The following is a 20137-nucleotide window of genomic DNA, read 5'->3' on the forward strand; positions in this document are numbered from 1 at the left end:
TCAGAAACCCTTTGTCAGATTAATCAGATCTTCTAAATTAGATTGGCACATCCAGCTGCTGGACAAAAAGTTCATACATGGTAACTATAATAACTTTTGAGAACTTTTGAATTTTTCTTATTAATTTATAATATTAATTATTAGAGTATAAGAGTATAGAGTAGAACAACTAGTTCTTATTAAGGAATATGATGGGTTATAGAATTGTACTAAAAATAAAGGACAAGGGGTTGCCGTGAGGTGGGCTGTAAAGGTAGGACATAAATCTACTTATAACTTTTTGTAACATGGCAGTGGAAATGACCCCTCACTGCAGGAATGACTGACATAGAAGATTGGGATAGAAGACACTCACATTTATTGAGATGTTACCATGCGCACTGGAAATAAAATGATAAATGAAAATAAACATGATCCCTGCCCCTGTGAACCATTAATTAAATTGTCTTAAAGTTAGATAGGAAAGAAAGATGAATTTAGAAACAACAAATAACAGAATGTCTTTAAAGGCTTTCATTTTTTCCTTGTTTATTTTGTAAACAGTAATTGATTCATAAAAAAAAAAGTTCATTAATTTGGTGAGTAGGTGAAACTAGAAAAGAGGTACTCAGGTAAAAAGGTATTTTAAAGTTAAAAATGTAAAAATTTTGAATCTTAAGTGACTTGTGTCCTGTGAAAAGGGGCACAAGAAAACTGTACAAATTGTAGTTTTTATTTGATTGATTCCTTACAACACTTTGAAGTAGGAGGTCATCATTCTCTCTTTCACCACAGATGGAGACAGTGAAAGCGAAAGAGGTTGTTATTTGCCATAGATAACAGAGTTAGTAAGAGGAGGGATTTCTCTTATAAATTTTATGGTTTTCCTAGTGCTCCAGAAAACCTCAAAAGACTGGTAAAGTTAAAAGTCAAAATGTGGTGGAGTGTGTTTACTGTCCCTGGGTTTAGACACAAAGAGATCATAGTTACGTATCATATAAGATTGTGTCCAGCTAAAAGTCACAGAGAGTGGAAATAACATTTGTTTAAATGAGATAAAACCTCATTTTTGTGTCTGGTAAAATCTAGAGGAGGTGGTGCAGGAAGGGTACAGCGGTGTTGATTTTCCCAGGCTGTAGTGACCTAGGCTCCTTCTAGTTTATTACTCCACCATCTCCACAGTGTGGCTCTAATTCCTCCGGGTTCCAGGTGACAGGTAGAGCTCCAGTGATTGCCTCTGCCATTTAGGTGGCAGGATTGAAAACAGGATGAAAAAGGATAAAGAAGTGAAAGACACGTACCCGGGTCTTTTAAGAAAGGTTCCTAAAAATTACCACGCTATCCATTTGCCTACATCCTATTGGCGGCAGCTAAATTTGGTTGCAAAGGAGGCTGGAAAATAAAGTCTTTATTTTGTCCAAGTCGTCTCCCTAAAAATCATGGGTTCTAATACCATGTAAGAAGTGGTGAATTGTTATGAGGTACAACTAATGGTCTCTGCCTAGGTAGCCTTGGTGTGTGATTGGGATAGAAGTCAAATTGCAGCAGTCAAGATGTGCATTGCAATGAGGAAATAGAAGCATAAAGGCTCTTCTGAAGAGCTTGACTCTGAAAGAGAGGATGTTTTACCAGATTACTCCAATACCTGAGGCTGTCTTATTCCTAAAAGCATTGGAAGACTATTGGAAAACTCACATATTAAAAAATGACACCTTAAGCCAAGCACAGTGGTATTCACTTGTAGTCTTAGTTACTTGAGAGGCTGAGGCGAGAGGATTGCTTGAGTCCACGGCTGTGGTGTGCTACAATCATGCCTGTGAGTAGCTACTGCACTCCAGCCTGGAAAAGTCACCTCATACAGAAGCTGAACGCAAGCTTGTGATAAGAAGTCAAAGGCCAAATGGTTACTATGTGCTTGCCGTACTAGTGTTAGTTGAGACTGGTCTTTCCTAGGATCTGGTAACAGGTTTATATCTTCATCTAAATTCATTACACTGTATATGGGCATGTTCTTTATTGCTTAGACCTGAGTTGTAATAAAAAGAGTTTGGTCATTTTGAATAGAGATACACAGTTGGGATTCTTGGCTTTTATTGCTTACTAAATCTACGATAATGGGCAGGTTATTTAACCTGAGCTTCAGTTTTCCTAAAAAACGGTAATAATAATACTTGCCTCATAGAGCGATTACAAGCATTATGTAACAACCTATCCAACTTGTCTAGCATGGTGGTAGGCTCATAATAGATTCCAATAAATGGGTAGGTCTTCCCCTTTCAGCTTCTGTGAAGAAGGCTATTTATGAACCTTTGTACATTTGCACCATTATGTTTAAATGTTCCCCTTATCATACCTGTTTTCTATCCAAGTCCTTGGTGCCAGTAACATAATTTGGGGAGCAAAAATAAATCACTGAGAAAAGCAGATTTGTTAGAAATAAGTTTAAAGTGCATCTCAGGCTATGATTTTCAGATTGGTTCTAAATTTATCAAATTTCTATTTATAATTTTTCTCACAAAATATGTTTTCATATTCAAAGCACGCAATGAAAGTTTAAAGATGAAAATATTTTTAATTCTTTTTTTGCATGTGTATGCATTGAAGTTTAAAGATGAAAATATTTTCAATTTTTTTTTTTGTATTTGTATGCAAGGGTAATAATGAGAGATTTAATAGGTCATGCATTATCTCTCAAGGTGAAACCAGGGTTTGTTCCTTAGTGATTTAGTTCTTACTGGGCCAAAATTCTACTTTAGTTTTGGAATGTTTTCCAGGTCCTGATGCAGCCCACTAAAGCTCACACAAACCATGCACTATAATTTAGCTTATATGTAATGTTGAAGGACATCCCATTTTATATTAGATTTTTTTTAAAAGAAAAGATGTGTTAAATTCACTCCCTTCTTATTGTAAGGTAGGTTTGTTGTCAAAAACCACAGTTTTTGATCTGAGGCTGTAGATGAGGTCTGCCTAATGAATACTGATGTTTTACTGATTGTATAGGAAGTGTTGAAATATAGCCACAGGTTCCTGATTTATGAGGGGTTTGAAATGAGCTGTCATGTGAGCACTTACCTCATCTTGGATCTGCTGTTCCAACATTGTCTAATATAGTTAGTCTCAGATGATCTATTTCCTCAATTATGGAAGTTATCCTGCCAGTCCATTTGAAGAGAAACAAAAAGCAAACACCCCATACCAACTCTACCTTTTATGTATATTTATTTGAACATTTGCAATGTTCAATTTGTTACCATTCGAAATGAGCTTGATTTCTACATGTTTTCTTTATTTTGGAAATATGCTGTTTGTGACCAGTTACATTGATTTTATTATCACTAATAGGCCATGGCCTATATGAAGCTGAGAAAAAAGCAGGTACGACTGGGTGCAGTGGCTCACTAAATATATACCTTCAGAAATAGAAGGCATAGATTTAGTTTGTTTGACACTGTTTTCCTTAATGTACTTTATTGTATCTCATAATAGTTTCCTAGAGTGGCTCTTCATAGAATATTAAAGCAAAAAGATTTATGGAGACCTAATTGGAATTATCTTACTTATACCTCCTTCTTGAGAGAGAAACTCAGGTTAGGTTGGTTTAACAACACTGATATTAATCTAAGATGTATGTGGGTACCAGATTAGCTTGAGCAGGAGCTCAGAGAAGTTAGATCCAGTCCCAGTCTTCCATGGGATTTTAGATCATTGGGGGAGAAAATAATACCTGGAAACAAGCCGTAAATAAAAATGATGACTGAAAGATGAATCCTGCTTATTCATTAAAAACAGTCTGCAGCCTCTGTGTTTACTGATTCCTGGTGAGGACTTGGAGCGAGTGTACAGTTTGCATCCCTGAAGATGTCTGATAGAAGCAGAGGCTGATTGAATTAATTGGAAGGCAGAAAGAGAGGTCATCTTGTCTGGTCCCTGTCCCTATGAAGAATGGCACAGAAACTCTCCCAGACAGATTGCGACCTGCTTTAATCAGCCACTGGCACTATACCTATGCCTGTGCTGTGACCCCTAAAATTGGGAAGAAAAGTGAAAGACCTAGTCAGTCATCCAGAGGATTGACCTCATTGTACAGAGGCAAGAATTGTTTTCATTTCCCATCTGGGTGGTCCAATACTACACACAGACACCCTAAAATTTTTACTTAAAGGATATGCATCATAAACATCAGGCACTTTGGGCCTTTATATACAAATTTAAGTTTCTGTTATAAAATTGTTTGCATTTAGTTTTTTTCACCATTTCAAAACCAAAAGCCATGGTTCTTTGTTGTTGGTTTTCACTGATACAGTTTCCCTTTGGAGTGAGAGAGAACCTGCCTGTTACTCATATTTTCTTGTTATTCATTTATTTTCATATTTCATTATTCTTTCAATATTTTTAATTCCTCATGGGCAAACTCATTCAGTGATTTCCTTAAGTCTTAGTTATCCTCAATAGAACTTAATTACAATGGGAGAGAAAATGCAGCTGAAAAGAGACATGATATAAAACAAGAGTCATGGAATTAAGTGATTAGGGTTCTATTCCTGGCTCTGCCTCTTCACAGGTTATCAGACCTGGAAAAAAATCACTCAGTCCCTCTGTCTCAGTTTCACCATTTGTGAAGTGAGAGAATTGGACTACGTTAATGAGTTTCAATTTTTTTTTAACTTCACTCTGATTTAATAATATATTGTTTATGGCAACACAGTACACAAACCCACCTCTCAACTGAAATAAAGACTCAAGAAACAATACTTCCTGTCACTGTTTGCAATGAACTTGATTTCTACATATTTTCTTTATTTTGGAAATATGCCGTATGTGACCAACTACATTGATTTTATTATCACTAATAGGTCATGGCCTGTGTGAAGCTTAGAAAAAAGCAGATAGGGCTGGATGCAGTGGTTCACACCTGTAATCCCAACACTGAGAGGCCAAGATGGGAAGATCGCTTGAGGCCAGGAGTTCAAGACCAGCCTGGGCAACGTGAGGAGATCCCATCTCTACAAAAAAATTTAAAAATTAGCCTGTTGTGGTGGCTCATGCCCATGGTCCAATCTACTGGGGAGGCTGAAATGGGATGATGTCCTGAGCCCAGGAGGTCAAGGCTACAGTGAGCCTTGATCACACCACTGCACTCCAGTCTGGGTGACAGAGTGAAACCCTGCCTCAAAAAAAAAAAAAAAAAAAAAAGGATGAGATTATTTTAGCATAGGCATTTCTATTTTATTAATTACAAGTTTAAGGTGTCATGACATGTGTTCCTGTGATAATATTATTACTTCATTGTTGAAAAAAATCTTAAAAAGAGTGGAAAGGGGAAATGTTTTACTTTTCTATGTTTAAATTTAAAGCAGGTCATCACAATGACTACTCAGCTTTTCATTTAAAAGGGAATACCTGAGAGAGCACTATGAGTAACTTGCAAGTAGAATGATTGAAGTCAGTTGTTGAATGATGACACATTCTTGAAAACGATTCTGATGCCATCTCTTTCTGTGTTCCTGGGTTGGGATTTATAACCTAGGGAGATTGTAAATAATACAAATAATGATAAGCCAGTGTTGGAACCTTGAACCTGGACATATTGATGCTACAAATAAGGCAGGTTATATTCTCATAGTGGCAAGTGAGTATATAATTTTTAGGAGGTGCAGGCTAGTGGGATTCCCCTGACCTGTCTTAACAGGAACAAACTCACCATGTTGACCATGCATTAGGCAAATGTGCAGTTATCTGATTGGCAGGACATGATATTTCTGGCCTAGACACTGTTGTCCATCTAACTGAGCAGCACTGGCATCTGTCCAGATACTTAAGCCAAGAACCTGGAAGTCACCCTTGGTAACACTCTATGCTGTAGTGCCTATATCCAAATCCTGTTGTTTTTATCCTCTATTTTGTCTCTAGTGCATTCACATTTCTCTGCCTTCATCACCACCTTAGCCCATGACACCGTATGCTCCTTTCTGCACTATAAAATCACCTCCCAATCTGCCTACTCCATTTACTCTTTCCTCTTCCCTATCTGTTCTCTTGACTCAGTGCTCTTTTTGAACTGGAAATCTGGTTATGTTACCTTTTGATGGCTTCCCTCTTCTTTTAGAAAGAAGACAGATAGACTCCAGATCATTTGCATGGTCCCATAATCTGGCCCTGGCCCCATCAGGCCTCACCTGTGCCTCCCTCCTTCTTCCCCTGCTGCAGCCTGACTGGCTGAGCCTCACTCCTTGTACTCTTCTGCTGCCACCATCAGTGGGCTTTTGCCACTGCTGTCATCCTGTGCTCCCCTCTACTTCCCTTGCCCAGCTAATTCACTCCTATTTATCTTTCAGATCATAGTCCTTGTGTCACTCTATGACAGCAAGGAGTAGGTCAGTTTTTGTTTACCACTGTATCCTGCTCACTGCTTAGTATATCACACAAGCTTAGTGAATGATAATAATAAAGATAATAATAATATCATCTTATATAGTGCCTATTCTTTTCAATACTCTTCTGACTGCCTAATATATATACTAACTGATTTAATTATGAGAACAGCCCTATGGGGGAGATATTATTGTTATCCCCATTTTACAGATAAGATAAGATACATAGGAGATTAAAGGGCTTACTCAAAGCCTCATAACTGGTAAATGGTGGTACGGAGATTTGAACCCAGACAGATTGGAAGCAGGGTGACTGGTCTCAATCATGGAACTAAATTACCTTTCTCATGCTTAGTAATTGAATATATGAATATATACTGAGTTTAACTTTCTGTTGTAATTTCTTTCATTTGTATAATTGAAAAAGTATTGTATGTTATAGAAGGTTAAGTATTTTATAGCCTCACATATCAAATAGTGATGTTCATGTATTTACTACATACGGTGCCAGATGCCTTATATTATCTCAGTTAATCCTCACAACAGCCATGCAACATAGGTCATAAATTCTAATTTTATGAGTGAAGAATTCAGAGACGCGGAGGCAGAGCCTAAAATCTTAATCTTGTCTCAAAACCCATGCTATTTTATATTTTTCCTTGTTGTGTAGAAGAGATAGGACTTAATCTGGGATTGCTAGGATGCGTAGAATTTAAATGAGAGAAAAATGCTGAGCATTAAAAATAAATAGAAATTTATAAATTATACCAGTTAATGAAAATAAATCTTATTTTACAAAGCAATAAAACATAAAATATTGAAGAACTTAAAAAGAAATGTGTGAATGACATATCTTTACTAAGGATTCATAAAGAAGATTTGAATAAACAGACTCTGTTATCAAATGGAGGCTTAGCATTGTAGCTATGTTATGTCCTTCATAATAAATTTTAAAAATTTATATGACTAATAAAAGTTCTAACTTTTTGAATTGGTTTAATTAGGTCTAAAGACTATTAGTGAGACTAATCAGAAAATTTTAAAAAGAGTATGATAGAGTACACCATGAACCAATGGTATAACATAAAAACATAATAATCATAAAAATGTAGCATTGGCATATTAAGAGAAAAATGACCTAGAGCTGAAAATCCAGATAGGTGTTCAAGAATATATAAGAATTTGATATGTTAAAAGTAATGTTATATAAATTATTTGGGAAATGAATATACATGTAATAAATAACACTGGGAGAATTGGTTCACAATTTGGAAAATGTAAAGTTAGGATCCTTATCTTAACCCAAATATCACATTGAATATAACAAAAGAATTAATTGCAAAAATATGAATCTATTGAATCATTACAGATTAGACAAGAACCCTAATGAAAGATTAAGGATGAGATTAAAAACCATGCTTTTCTATAATATAGGGGAATTCTCATTATAGTTGAAGTGAATATAGCATATTAAAAAGAGTATATCACTTTAATGTTTAAAAATAAAGAGGCAAAGAGAGAAATGTTGTAAGGCACCACACCAATATACAAATGGTCATTAAAATGGGAGGCTAATAGATTTTTTAAAAAATTTTCTTCTTCCTACACTTTTATTTTCCACATTTCTAATATGAATATGTATTACTTTTGTAATTTAAAAAATAGACTATATTTTTAAAAGGTAAATCCTGAGCCAAGTCATAGGGTCTGAAATGACTGTAACATATTGTGGTGGGGGAGCATTAGATGTCCTATCTGCTGAAGTGGGAATTTTGATGCCCAAATTGGAATTGTATGGGGAGGAGTGTCTTTAATACGCCTTAAAAAGAGAAACATTAACTATGATATATCAAGTTATATACATTATTTTAAATCAAAATTTGTCTCTCATGTGTATGATCTAGTATAATTATGTAGAAAAATGCAAATAACTGAATTTAATCATAGAGGCTTTTCTTTGTTCAGGGACTTACGGATATATCTATGAAATAATTTGCTTTTCTGAAAGCCTTTCTTTTAAATTGGTTGTTTTGCCTGAAGATACACTCTTAATCTTATTTGCCACTTACCTTAGGTTTTTCAGTGTTTTAGAAACCCTGGGGCATTGCATGGAAATTTTTAATACCTGAAGGGGACACCTGGCACCTGCCTGAAGCACTTTCTATTTCCTGCCAGGCACAAAGGAGAGATGTTATTGTAAGCTGATCTAGAGCTCTTCAGTGGTTGATTTACAAGTGTCTCCTCATGTGTCCTCAGGCAGCTAAGAGCCTTCAGTTTTTGCTGCTACATTTAAATTACAGAAGAAGACAGAGAGCAGGTGATTCTCAGCAAAGGACCCTTATCTTCTAATTTTCTCTGCCCTTTGTGAATAAATAAGGTAGTGGCTCAAATTAGTTCATTAGTGCAACACATCTGTTTCTACAGGTCCTTGATGGAGCCAGCTGAAGAATCCACAAAGCAGAATCTTGAGTGTGAAACTCTCTTTTGAGCTTGATGTTATATTTTAAGAAAAATCATATAGAGGCATAGACTCAGACACACTGCCTTCCAAGGCTAAAATACTTTAGTCATTTGTATAAATATAAATATATAAGCTTTATTAGCATTGGCCTTTATCACAAATGTCCAGTCCTTTTGCTTGGGAATTTCAGCCATTTTATGCCAATTTTTTCATAAGTGGATGGCTGAAATTCACAAGAAGTTCTTTTTTGTTTAACAGTTCGGAAAAATGCTTAAAATGTTATAGAAAGTTTTTTTCCTTTTTAAACGTATTTCAATATAAGTATTGACATTTTTGTTAGTATTTGTTAATACATATTGTCAGCATTTCTGTAAAAGTTTATATTTTATAATATTTTTTGACTCCTATTTCACTGTTGTCTTTAAAGATTAACACGAGTGCATGAACACATTACACGTGGAGAACCTGCATTTGCAGTTAATTTAAGAGACAAACTAATCATTGGTCTAGTTGATGTAAGTGAAAGGGGAGTTTGGAGAAGTAGAAGATAAACCTGAACTGGAAGAATCAAAGGAAATTTCACAGAGAAGAAGGAATAGTGGTAGTGGCAGAGGTTTTGAGTCATGTAGACCTGATTTTAAATTAGCATTTACTGCCATGACTTTGCAATCTTGGGTAAATTATTTGACTTTTTGAATCTCAGTTCTTCTATTTGTACAAGAGAAGCAGTAATAATTTAGAGGGATACTATTTGTGAAGTGCCCTTACCATTTTAATTATTTGTATCCTCCCTCTTCCGTTTCACTTCTCTGACCTTATTTTTTGTAATTGATTCCTTAAGGCAGTGTATCAGAAAAAGAAGAGACCTAAAAACGTCTCTTTTTTGAGGAACCAGATTTGGTCAATGGCTCTAAATCTAAGAATAATGAAAATGTGGTGATACAGTGAACCAAAACTCTGAATGCAGGGAAAAATTAATCCAGGTTGACATTTGCTATTTTTGTTAGTGTAGAATTTCCCGGTCTCAGCAGTAGCCCAGTTACAGGATACTTGATACTGTTTAGGAGAATTGGGTTTAGTGTTGTTTGTTCAGTCACACTTACTTGAAGATTACTTAAATCATCTTCAAGTGATCTTAGCGAGTATAAGGAGGAGGCAGTTAGAAATAAGAGAACATGCCTTAGAATCCAGAATTTCAGAGCTGGAGGGGCGCTGACAGAGCATCTTGTTCAGTTCTCTAATTTTTACTGAGAAGTAACCAAAAACCAGAGAGATCATGTTTTGTCCAGGGCCACAAAGTTAATTGGTTGTGGTGTTAGAACTGGAATGCAAGTCTGGCTTCTCAGGCCATTGGTTTTACTGCAACACTGCATAAGGTGCACTATTCCAACATAGCTTCTTCAGTTATGCCAGTGTTGCAAATAAATGATCAACCACGTTATTGTTATGTGATTACTTTAAACATTTGGGCCTTTTATTCTTTTAATAATTAAACATCTATATAAAGTCTATACTATATTAGAGGATATAATTAATAGCACCGAACATTAAAAATCAGTCCTTTTAACTGAGGTCTTGATGCTCTTAGGGAGATATAATTAATCAAACCTTCACCTGATTTTTCAAACTGGTCATGGTCCCAATTTTCTACTACCTAGCATCAGAACCCTGAGTTGTTCTTTGCCTCCTGACTTTTGCTGCCATATTTAATCAGATACTTAGATTCTGTCAATTTGGCATCTAAAACATATTTTCTGTCATTCCTTTGTTTTCATTTCCCTGGGTCATCCTGTTTCCACTTTCTGCATAACCTGCCTCCCAACTCATCTCTACCTTCAACCTATGCTTGCTTCAATTAATTTTACACATTATTCTCAGCAATAATTTTAAATATTGATCTTAGTTCTCCATTTCAAGTGCACAATATTCAGTATTTAAGCCTAGTATTTAAGATGCTGTATGATCTAATCTAGGTTAAGTTTGGGAAGAAAATCATTAAATATTAACTAATTTGAAGTGACATCTCCCCTGAGGCTTGGAAACATCTAGGGAAGGAACGAAGAGAGTAAACAGCTGAATAAAGGCCTGCATTTGGAGATCTTATGTAATACTCAAGGACCTAGGAGTGGAGCAGATGAAGCTGGAGGGATGAGGGACCCCATTACAGAGGTCCCTAAGAGCAGCAATGCCAGCTGAAGGCCCAGGATTAGTGATGTGGTTCAGGAAGGTGTCCAAGGCCAATCGCCTTCTAAGCTGTCCAACTGGGACCTGGATCCAGGTCTACCTGACTGATCCTCTCTCTGCCCTAGCTAGCTGCTTCTATCAGTCATTTCGCCTGTCTGTCTCATCTCAGGGTACATGTTTTCATCTGTCTTCAGTACGGGAGGTGCATACTTTCATGTGTGGATCCTAGTGCTCTGGAGATAGTCCTGTATAATTGAACATGCTTGTATTTCTACCTTATGTTCCCCCTATTGTATCCTGGAACCCAAATCAGTTTAAATTCAGAAAAAAAAAAAAAAAAAAAATCTACTTGTCAGCTTGACAGCAGTTACTCTTTAGTGTGCGATGTGGTTCTTGGCATGGTTTTCATGGATTTAAAAGTCACTGCACTATGCAGTTACAATGTATCTGTGTCACATTGGGAAAAGCACAATGTAAAGTATGACAGTCTTGTTCCTGGTGATCAATAGGCAGAGAAGCTCCTATGAAATTCAGAATGACTTTTAAATCTCGGCCTAGATGCATAAATGTATTTATTCATAGCAGGTTCACAAATTCCCTTCTTTCTCTTTGCTATTCTCTCCGCAGCAACTCCAAGAAACTGACTTAATTATTTAAAATAGTTGCTTCATAATTCAGAAAAATTCAGGGAGAAACTTTAACAAATACTTCTTAATCTACAAATTTAGATTGTTGGATTATTTATACTCCAAGCTGAGATGGTTGTAAGAAAAAGGCAACAAATCAGATGTTTGATTTCTCAGGAATTAAGCAACTGGTATGACTTCCATTTGTTTTTTACTTGGATTGACCAACTGCTTATTGGACTATCATTGCATTGGTGTTAGAAGTTTTATATGCCTAATTTCAGGACAATTAAATTAGCCCTCTGACATTTTAGCTTAGAAAACTGAACTCTATCCTGAGAAATGGGAAATTCTTAGAAAGCAATGCTTTGCAACCACAATGCATCAAAGAGTCTGAAATTTCTCTTAGACTCATCTTAGGAACTTACATTGTAACATATACAATGTTTTGCCAACTTAAGCCAATTTGCCTTTTTTTTTTTACTGAAAAGGAACAAAACCCAAGAATATACACCACAAAGTGTGAAAGACCTTAACTAAAGTACGTGTGCTTATTTCTTAGACTAGTAAAAATTTATTATTTTCTGGGAACCTGAGATCTAATCACAAGATTCAGATTTCATTAATGAAGATGTAAAACAATCTTCCTATAAAATTTAGGAGGCTGAATTCCTGTCTTACCATGCAAACACTTTGCTCTATGCTGTTAATTTTGAGCTATACACTAGAACACATCACAACTCTACAATCGGTGATATTTAAAATGGTTAGCTGACATACAGCCTTTGACAATATTTAGCACTTTATAGCAATACGTTAACACTAACTTTAGAAACTATAGCATAATGAAATTTTACAGCCAATTAGGTTGATGAGTCACTGTCAGCTTCCTAAACTCCCCTTTTAGATGAATGAGAGAATCAAATATAGGAAGTGAGGAGCAAATTCTAGCTGCTGTAAAATCTTAAGTGTCATCATGAGGTTGAAGTGTTAAGGAACAGAAAAATACGTTGTCTAAACAGCCTGAAAAGAAATCAAATGATTCACTTTTAAGTTTAGAAATGGTAATAGTGTTCAGTCTTTCAGTTTGTCACCATATGCTTACATTGATTTATGGGGAGAGTTTTACAGTGTTCATTGATTCACATGTGGTACCAGTTACTAGGCAGACTTCTGAACTCTTACTTTAAAAGAACAAAAATGTACAAAGTTGGAATATATGTAATCAACAGTCAAAATAATTGGAGTTTATAACTAGAAAAAATGATTTGAATCGTGAACATTTAAATATGTTTCTTTAATAAGATTATGTGTATCTGATTATTCATTTAGACCTATTGTATATAAAGTTGAATTTTTAGTTTGATTTTTTGGTAGGGACAGGGTCTCACTATGCTGCCCAGGCTGGTCTTGAACTCCTGACATCAAGCAATCCTCCTACAGCTGTGAGCCACCACACCAGCCTGTTAATTCTTTAAGAAATGCTGAGGAAGAGTACATCTATTAAATTGGAGCATGTCAATTACAATTTATCAGGAAATTCTTGAACACTGAGGAGTATCTCTATGGATTGACAGGGAGGTTGCACTGGCATTAAAATACAATGATAATATATTAAATTGATAATATGTAAAACAAAGTAAAATAATATATTGAGGTTACACTGGCACTAAAATAAAATGATAATATATTAAATCAAGAACATTTTAGGATAGATTAAAACTATGAAACTGTCACACATGTCTAGCTGTTACATGAATTTCATAGGTTTTAAAAAATTTCCAAATTCCTTAATGTTCTTGTGGTCATTGCTTCATTTGAAGCCATTTGGCTTAGGCATTTTCTGCCAGTTCTATGCCCACTCTCCACCCTTCACCCTGCAGTAATGGAAATATGGAAATCCTCCCTTTTCTTTAAAGCCCACAAAATTAAAAAAAATAGATTAAAAGCCAATAATATTTACAGAAGAGGTGTGTGAGGGGTGTGTGTGTGTGTATGTGTGTGTGTATGTATGTCTGCAGCAGAGGGATTTACAAAGCAGCAATACAAACAACCTGGAATGTTAGATTTCCCTCTGCCATTATTGTACCTTGGGTGCAAGCCTTTCTCTGTGTTGCTCCATCCTCCTTTCCCTCCTCTCTGTATCTTTTTCTCCCTACTGCTTTCTATTTTCTGTTTCCACCCTCTCATGAGGAACACATTCAATTCGTTACACTTTCTCATTTACAGATCTTTCGTGTCTTTCTGGCTTCTACCCTTGTCATCAGCTCCAGGCCTCCCTGTGTGTCTAAGGACATGGTGGAAGCTTTGAAATGTATAAATATTGGGAATTGTGTTCTTTGACTCTTCATCTAGTGAGAAAAGGGAAATAATTTGATTAGATTTTCTTTGGGTTGTGCATATCATGAAAGAATTATTATTTTCATACTTCAATACCATAAAACTCTCTAAACAATAGATCTATAGAGGTATTTTTGAAGATTGTTGTATGGAAGAGCAGAAATTTCCTAAAGCTGGCCCACAGACTTAGCTGGTTGCACCAGAATCTCCTGGTGAGTTGTTAACATGACAGATCCTTCATGTCCCAGGTAGGAAGATTCTGACCCAGCAAGTCCGGGGTGGTACTGAGAAATCTGTACTTAAGGAGAGAACCCAGTGTGGAAACAACTGCCCTGAACCCCATTGTCTTCATTTTCTGTTTTCAAGTGCAGTGATGCAAAATAAATGAAACACAGGGATATCCATCCAGACCTAGGGACTGATCCTCAAAGTCGTTATTTAGTCTTCTCTCTGAAATTTCCTCGTCATTTGCCTCTTTTTTCATAAGCAACTATCCTGGTTTTTCCAGGGCTTTTCACATTTTGGTCCTAGGTCCTGAGAACCCCCTCAGTGCTGGACTAACTAGAGTGGCTAGTCACCAGACTAGAATCTATAAGGAAATAACAGCATCTATTTGGTTGCTGTAACCATCTTTCAATATTTATTTATGAATGCTCTACTTCGTGGTTAAAGCCATGGGAGAGAAATTTTAGGCAGAAGTGGAAAGGGTTGTTTTCACAGGAAACTTGATGAGAGATTCTGGGAACAAGCAGTGTTGTCCTAAGACTCAGGAGACAAAAGTATAACCTAGAGATATGGAGAGAACATAGTCCCCATGTCTTGTGGATCTTAGCTTAGATCATGCAGGTAAGGTAGGTTGAAGGAGACAATATACCTTTTGAGAAGTAGTCTTCCCTGTCTCTTTGTGCTCGCAAACTTGCAAGATATCAGTAGGATATTTTAGGGAATCCCCTACAGAGATAGCCTCGTTTTACATATATTGTTTGATATGGCAGCAGCAGACTACGTAGAGATATGGTAGGCCATTGGAAATATGGGACTATACACTTAGACAGCAAGAAAGATTTAGAAAGCTAATTTTCCAAAAAGCTAACTTCCAAAATGAATTAAACTAATTATTAAAAATTGATCTAATGTTCTGGACTCTGTAGCCAACATTTTATATTCCCATTTATATTTCTAGACTGTAGAAATTTTAGTAGTTGACAAAATTGACAATGAGCAGATTCTGAGGTTGGGGATGAAGAAACTCAGCCTTGGAGAATGAAAAGTTGAGACATGAGAAAATCAGAAAACCCATGCCAAACAGGGAGGAGCAGAATTCAGCATCATGACAGACCACAGAGACCAGAATACCAACCAAGACCATCTAAAAGGAACAGTGTCACAAGTAATTAAGGCCAAAGGAAAAACAAAAACAATAATTGGATGAATAAAAATAAACTGACCACTATTTTTGTTTAGGAAAAAAACCACAAGTTTTTCAGAGTGTAAATATCCAAATATAAACCACTTTAATTCAACTCTCTAAATATATAGGTTATATGCATTGGTGTTTAGAAAACAAATACGTGTTGAACATAAGTACAATTTATTCAAGGTTAGTAACATCCATGGAAAGTTTAAAATACTTGCTTTTGTCTAAGTGTTACCAGTTGTGTAAGGGTTGGTGATGGATGTAGAAGTGATAGGAGATCATTTTTTGTTCCCTTAATAAACTCTTGATGTCCCTTTCATAATTTTTTCTTGCATGCCCAGCATTCTTGCCATCTACCAAACTTTTCTGGGGATTGAGAGAATATTGGACTTGCAGTCTGAGACCTACGAATGCGTCCCAAACCTGCCCTATGTACCCCATGTAATTATAACCTCCATGAGTCTCAGTTTCCTCGCTTTCAAAACGATAATGTTGGATCATAGTTGAGCTCTCATTTATATTTCATTTAAAATATATATCTATTCCATATTAAATTATAAACACCAACCTAAAAGTAATCTCCAGTGCCAATTATCAGCCCTAAATATGCCCCAATACAGGTACATTTATTCTGAGTGACATTCATTTTGAGGTGTCTGCATCTTTTTAATAGAAATTCTAAATAGAAAATTGAGTTCAAAGAGAAAACAAATTGAATGATTATTATAAAGATAACTAGGGTCACTTAAGGGAGTATTGTCATATAATAGTTACAAAAAGGCTCGCAAATAGAGCACATTAAAAATTATAACTGATTTGGTGGGTGGTGAAAGACCTTGCTTTGGGCCACTAATTAAATGACACTCCTGGAGCTGAGATAGATGGCAAGAATGACACACTACACATTTTACATAAAAGATCAAGCCACTACCAAAGCGTTATGTAATTACTAGAATGCACAATATAATAGGACTCAATAAGGTGGAAATAACGATAATGAAACTATACATCTTTTATTTACTTTATATCTTTTTGTTGCTAATGAAATAGTTTTACTCTTTCCAAATAAACTCAATATCCAGTTTAAAAACCTGACTCAGTAAGTATAGAATTAATCAGAAGTGAAATCAAATAGTTGTGTCTCATTAAGTGTCCTCAAATGATGGAAATCTTAGCTCTAATGCCGTCTTTTCTTGGAATCTAACGTCAACTGATGGTTTTTACTTTTTTATTTTGCAGGGCTGGAGCGAATTGCTCGGGATTCGTCTTATGAACAGGAAGGAAAGGTCCAGTTTGTAATTGATGCAGTATATTCCATGGCTTACGCCCTGCACAATATGCACAAAGATCTCTGCCCTGGATACATTGGCCTTTGTCCACGAATGAGTACCATTGATGGGAAAGAGCTACTTGGTTATATTCGGGCTGTAAATTTTAATGGTAAGTTACAACGTGTGTGTGTGTCTAAATACTTTAAAAGCAACAGGGTATGTTTTTCCTCCTATATATAGAAGATACCCAGGCAGAGTGGAAAACACAGGATTAGAAGCAGTTCTCTTCTTTGATCATAAGTGTGAGTTTTTCCACCTGCTTTTACATCTCAAATATATTTTTATGCTACCATTAATCTATGCGTGAAGGAAGCAAAAGTTTAAAATAAGCCTCTATCAATCAAAATGTTCTAGTTAAATATCACTATTGAAGAGATCACTTAGAAGGCTTGAAAACCATTGGCACTAGATTATATTTCTTTGAAAGTGTTTTGTTCATGCTGTTATTAGAGAAGAGATTGTAGACATTTTGTTTCGAAATGGATTTTAAGCTTTTGAAACAGTAAGCTGACTTGAAGAAAATGGCTGATTTGGGTTGCTATATATTTATACTCAAAGAGGGTTCAGTTTCTGTGTTTTCCATTTCCTTGTATTTTTCTCAATGACTCAGTCATTTGGAAGCTAAGGGATGCACACAATGTAGACAGGATTTTTATACTGTAAAAGCAGAAATGTTGTTTCTGTGATTGCCACAAGAAACTGACACAGAATATACTGGATTCATAGTATTTGATTGAGAATAGCCCAACTGTCTGTCTGAAGTGATGGAATTATTGAATGCTGCCATTCTTTCATGAGAGTTGCAATGGTTATTGCCCACGACTTTGATCATTATTTTCAAATGAAATGATAGAATGCTCTGAGCTGCCTAATACTTTTGGTTTGGCTTTAATCCATACAATGGACATGCCTTGAGACACACACAGCACTGCACCGTCTATCATAACACACTCCAGTGACCTCAGCTGCCAGCGTTTCTCAGAAAAGCACAAGGTCATCTTCAATTTAGAATTCAAGTGGAAACTTCTTTTTTTCTTTTCTTCTCTTTTTTTTTTTTTTTTTTTTGCATTTTTTGCATTTTTCCTTTAAAGGCAACCTAAGACAGAATTTGGTTTAAATTCAACACACATTGTCTGTGGCAGAATATTTGTGAAGCATTACATAACATTAATCCTTTTGTTGGGAATATGAATACTAACGGGAATTTGAAAATAATTTTTATGCAATTATGAAATTGACCAAAAGAGGAATGTTGCAATACAAGGTTGTTTACGATAACCTGAGGTTGGGGAACTCTTCCTTTATCTACTATTGCTAGTTAAGAGGTGGGAAGAATAACGCAGATAAGTGAAGTTTCCATAGAACTGAAGCTCACCTCCGAAGACAGGGAAGTCTTTTAAAGAAGCACTAAAGAAAGCATTTTAAAGGCATTTGTCTTTCATCTTAACCATAGATCAAAACCTAACCCTTCCTTGATGACTTCAATTATTATAATTATTATACCATCCTGTAATATAATGATCCTATTAAAGACGGTTAAAGAATATCTTAATGTAATGGCTATTAAGAGGATTTGCCTCTAGACTACAATGAATGGTCTTTGAGCTCTGTCCACTTTTTACAGTGGATTTTTTTTCTCATTATCAAAGTGTTTCTGATGCTGTTGCTGTGCTTGTTTTTAGGACAGGTGCCGATGATACATTACTGGGGACAATAGACAAAACGTTCATAGCACTTAGAGTTTCCTGGAGAACTTAGGTATTAATCAAATAAGCAAACAAAAATATAATTATGTAATCTGCAATGAGTGCTGAAAAGGGAGATATTCTGGTTTTAGAGTTTATAATAGTGGACATTTCCCTAATATAGAGATTTAGGAGCAGATGAAATCTGAAGGGAGTAGGTGTCTCAGATAAGGGTAGAGCAATAGGCCAGGCCATGTAGACCATGTGAGGTCTTATAGGCCATTATTAAGGTTTATTCTTCATCTTGAAAGCAACAATAACCTATTGGAGCATAATAGAACTGTGTCTAATACAAGGTTACGTATATCTCAGATGAGGGTTATGGAAAATAAATAAATCTTAGTATATGAACTTAAAAGACAATCTCTTTGAGCTCTTTGGAGATTGATTTTGCTGGGCTTGAGACTTGATTGTGTTCCAGTAGCTGATAATACAGGATAAGAGACCTGAAGATAAGCAAATGATCATAGAATACATAATTCTATTGATTTTCAGTAATTTCCAGGATATTCTTCACATTTTAATTTTATTATTGACTTATCTATTAATGTTCATTCTGTTTATGAGAAAAATGACACACAGAGCTGTTCAAATAGAAGTACACCATCAAAACTACTAAAGGAGGAAGAAACAAATATGGTAAGCAGAATAAAACATGAAATCATTAACTTTGAGCTTCTTAAGCAATCAAAGCATAAAGGGACCGACAATGTGATTTATAATTTTCATTATATGATAGAAGCAAGCCTACCTATTCTTCAAGAGAGAGCAAATTTTCTTGGAAGTTATTTCCAAAAGAAAGGTGTCATATGCTACTTTGACAGCCAAATGAGCAATGTTATTTAACAAAATTTTACAGCAAAAGCAGAAGTCTTCTCTGGCTGTTTTGCATTTGTACCCACAATCAAAGTTAAAAAATGATGTAACTCTCATAACACTGAAAGTATATTTCATTAAGGATGTTTTCAAGGAGGAAGATAATCATCCTTGATTTAGATTTATAACTCTTTTGAGCCCTGATGATATGGGGATGTACCATACTCTGAAGAATAAATGAAGAACATCTCCCTTATATTCTAGTTTTAAGACTCTATCTTCAAAAATATCCTACTCAGAAATCTAACATTTCAATCTGTTAAAAAACAAGAGCTGTTGGCTTGAAGGGATTGGCATAGCTCTGGCCGGTCTACTTCCTTAGTCTTGCTTACTGGTCACGGAAGTACCTTGAAGAGTCCCAGTGGCTCTATGAAGCACACATACAATCTGCAGATTTACATACATATCATTGCTCTTTGCAGGGAATTAATAGCAGGTGGAAGTAGAGTTTTGGAGCTTTTGTTAGCTGTTAGGAGCCTAGAAAACAGCTATGTTATGTTGTTAATTGGAAACCAGATGAGTTGGATATGTTGATGATTCTCACCTGGTGGGACAGCTGTCCCACCTCCCTAACACCAAAAGTGCAAGGAAGACATTGGCCAAAACAAGGTTTGCCCAGGACCAATTTTTAATTTTCTGAAGAACCCAGATGTGCTTGACTAGAACCAGAGCTGCTTATTGTACATAACAAAAAATAGTATATATTAGAAGGTTTTTAGCCTAGCTATTGCCAGTTGTCAAATAATGAGCTTTATAAGACAACTGCCAAGTTTGTACAGTGTGGCCTTCTCGATTGTCTGCCAG

General features: G+C 35.7%; 1 protein-coding gene across 10 annotated transcripts in view; it reads left to right on the forward strand.

The window, feature by feature from the left end:
- The window catches only part of LOC105474850 (glutamate metabotropic receptor 8), an 808970-nt gene that overhangs the window by 455447 nt on the left and 333386 nt on the right, over positions 1-20137 (forward strand). For all 10 annotated transcript variants that reach the window (XM_071094550.1, XM_071094551.1, XM_011729672.2 and 7 more), the window contains one exon: positions 16621-16821. In XM_071094550.1, the coding sequence (XP_070950651.1) occupies positions 16621-16821 (201 nt within the window). The remainder of the gene's footprint in view (positions 1-16620; positions 16822-20137) is intronic.

The sequence above is a fragment of the Macaca nemestrina genome, chromosome 4 (assembly GCF_043159975.1).
Source record: "Macaca nemestrina isolate mMacNem1 chromosome 4, mMacNem.hap1, whole genome shotgun sequence".
NCBI classification, from domain to species: Eukaryota; Metazoa; Chordata; class Mammalia; order Primates; family Cercopithecidae; genus Macaca; species Macaca nemestrina.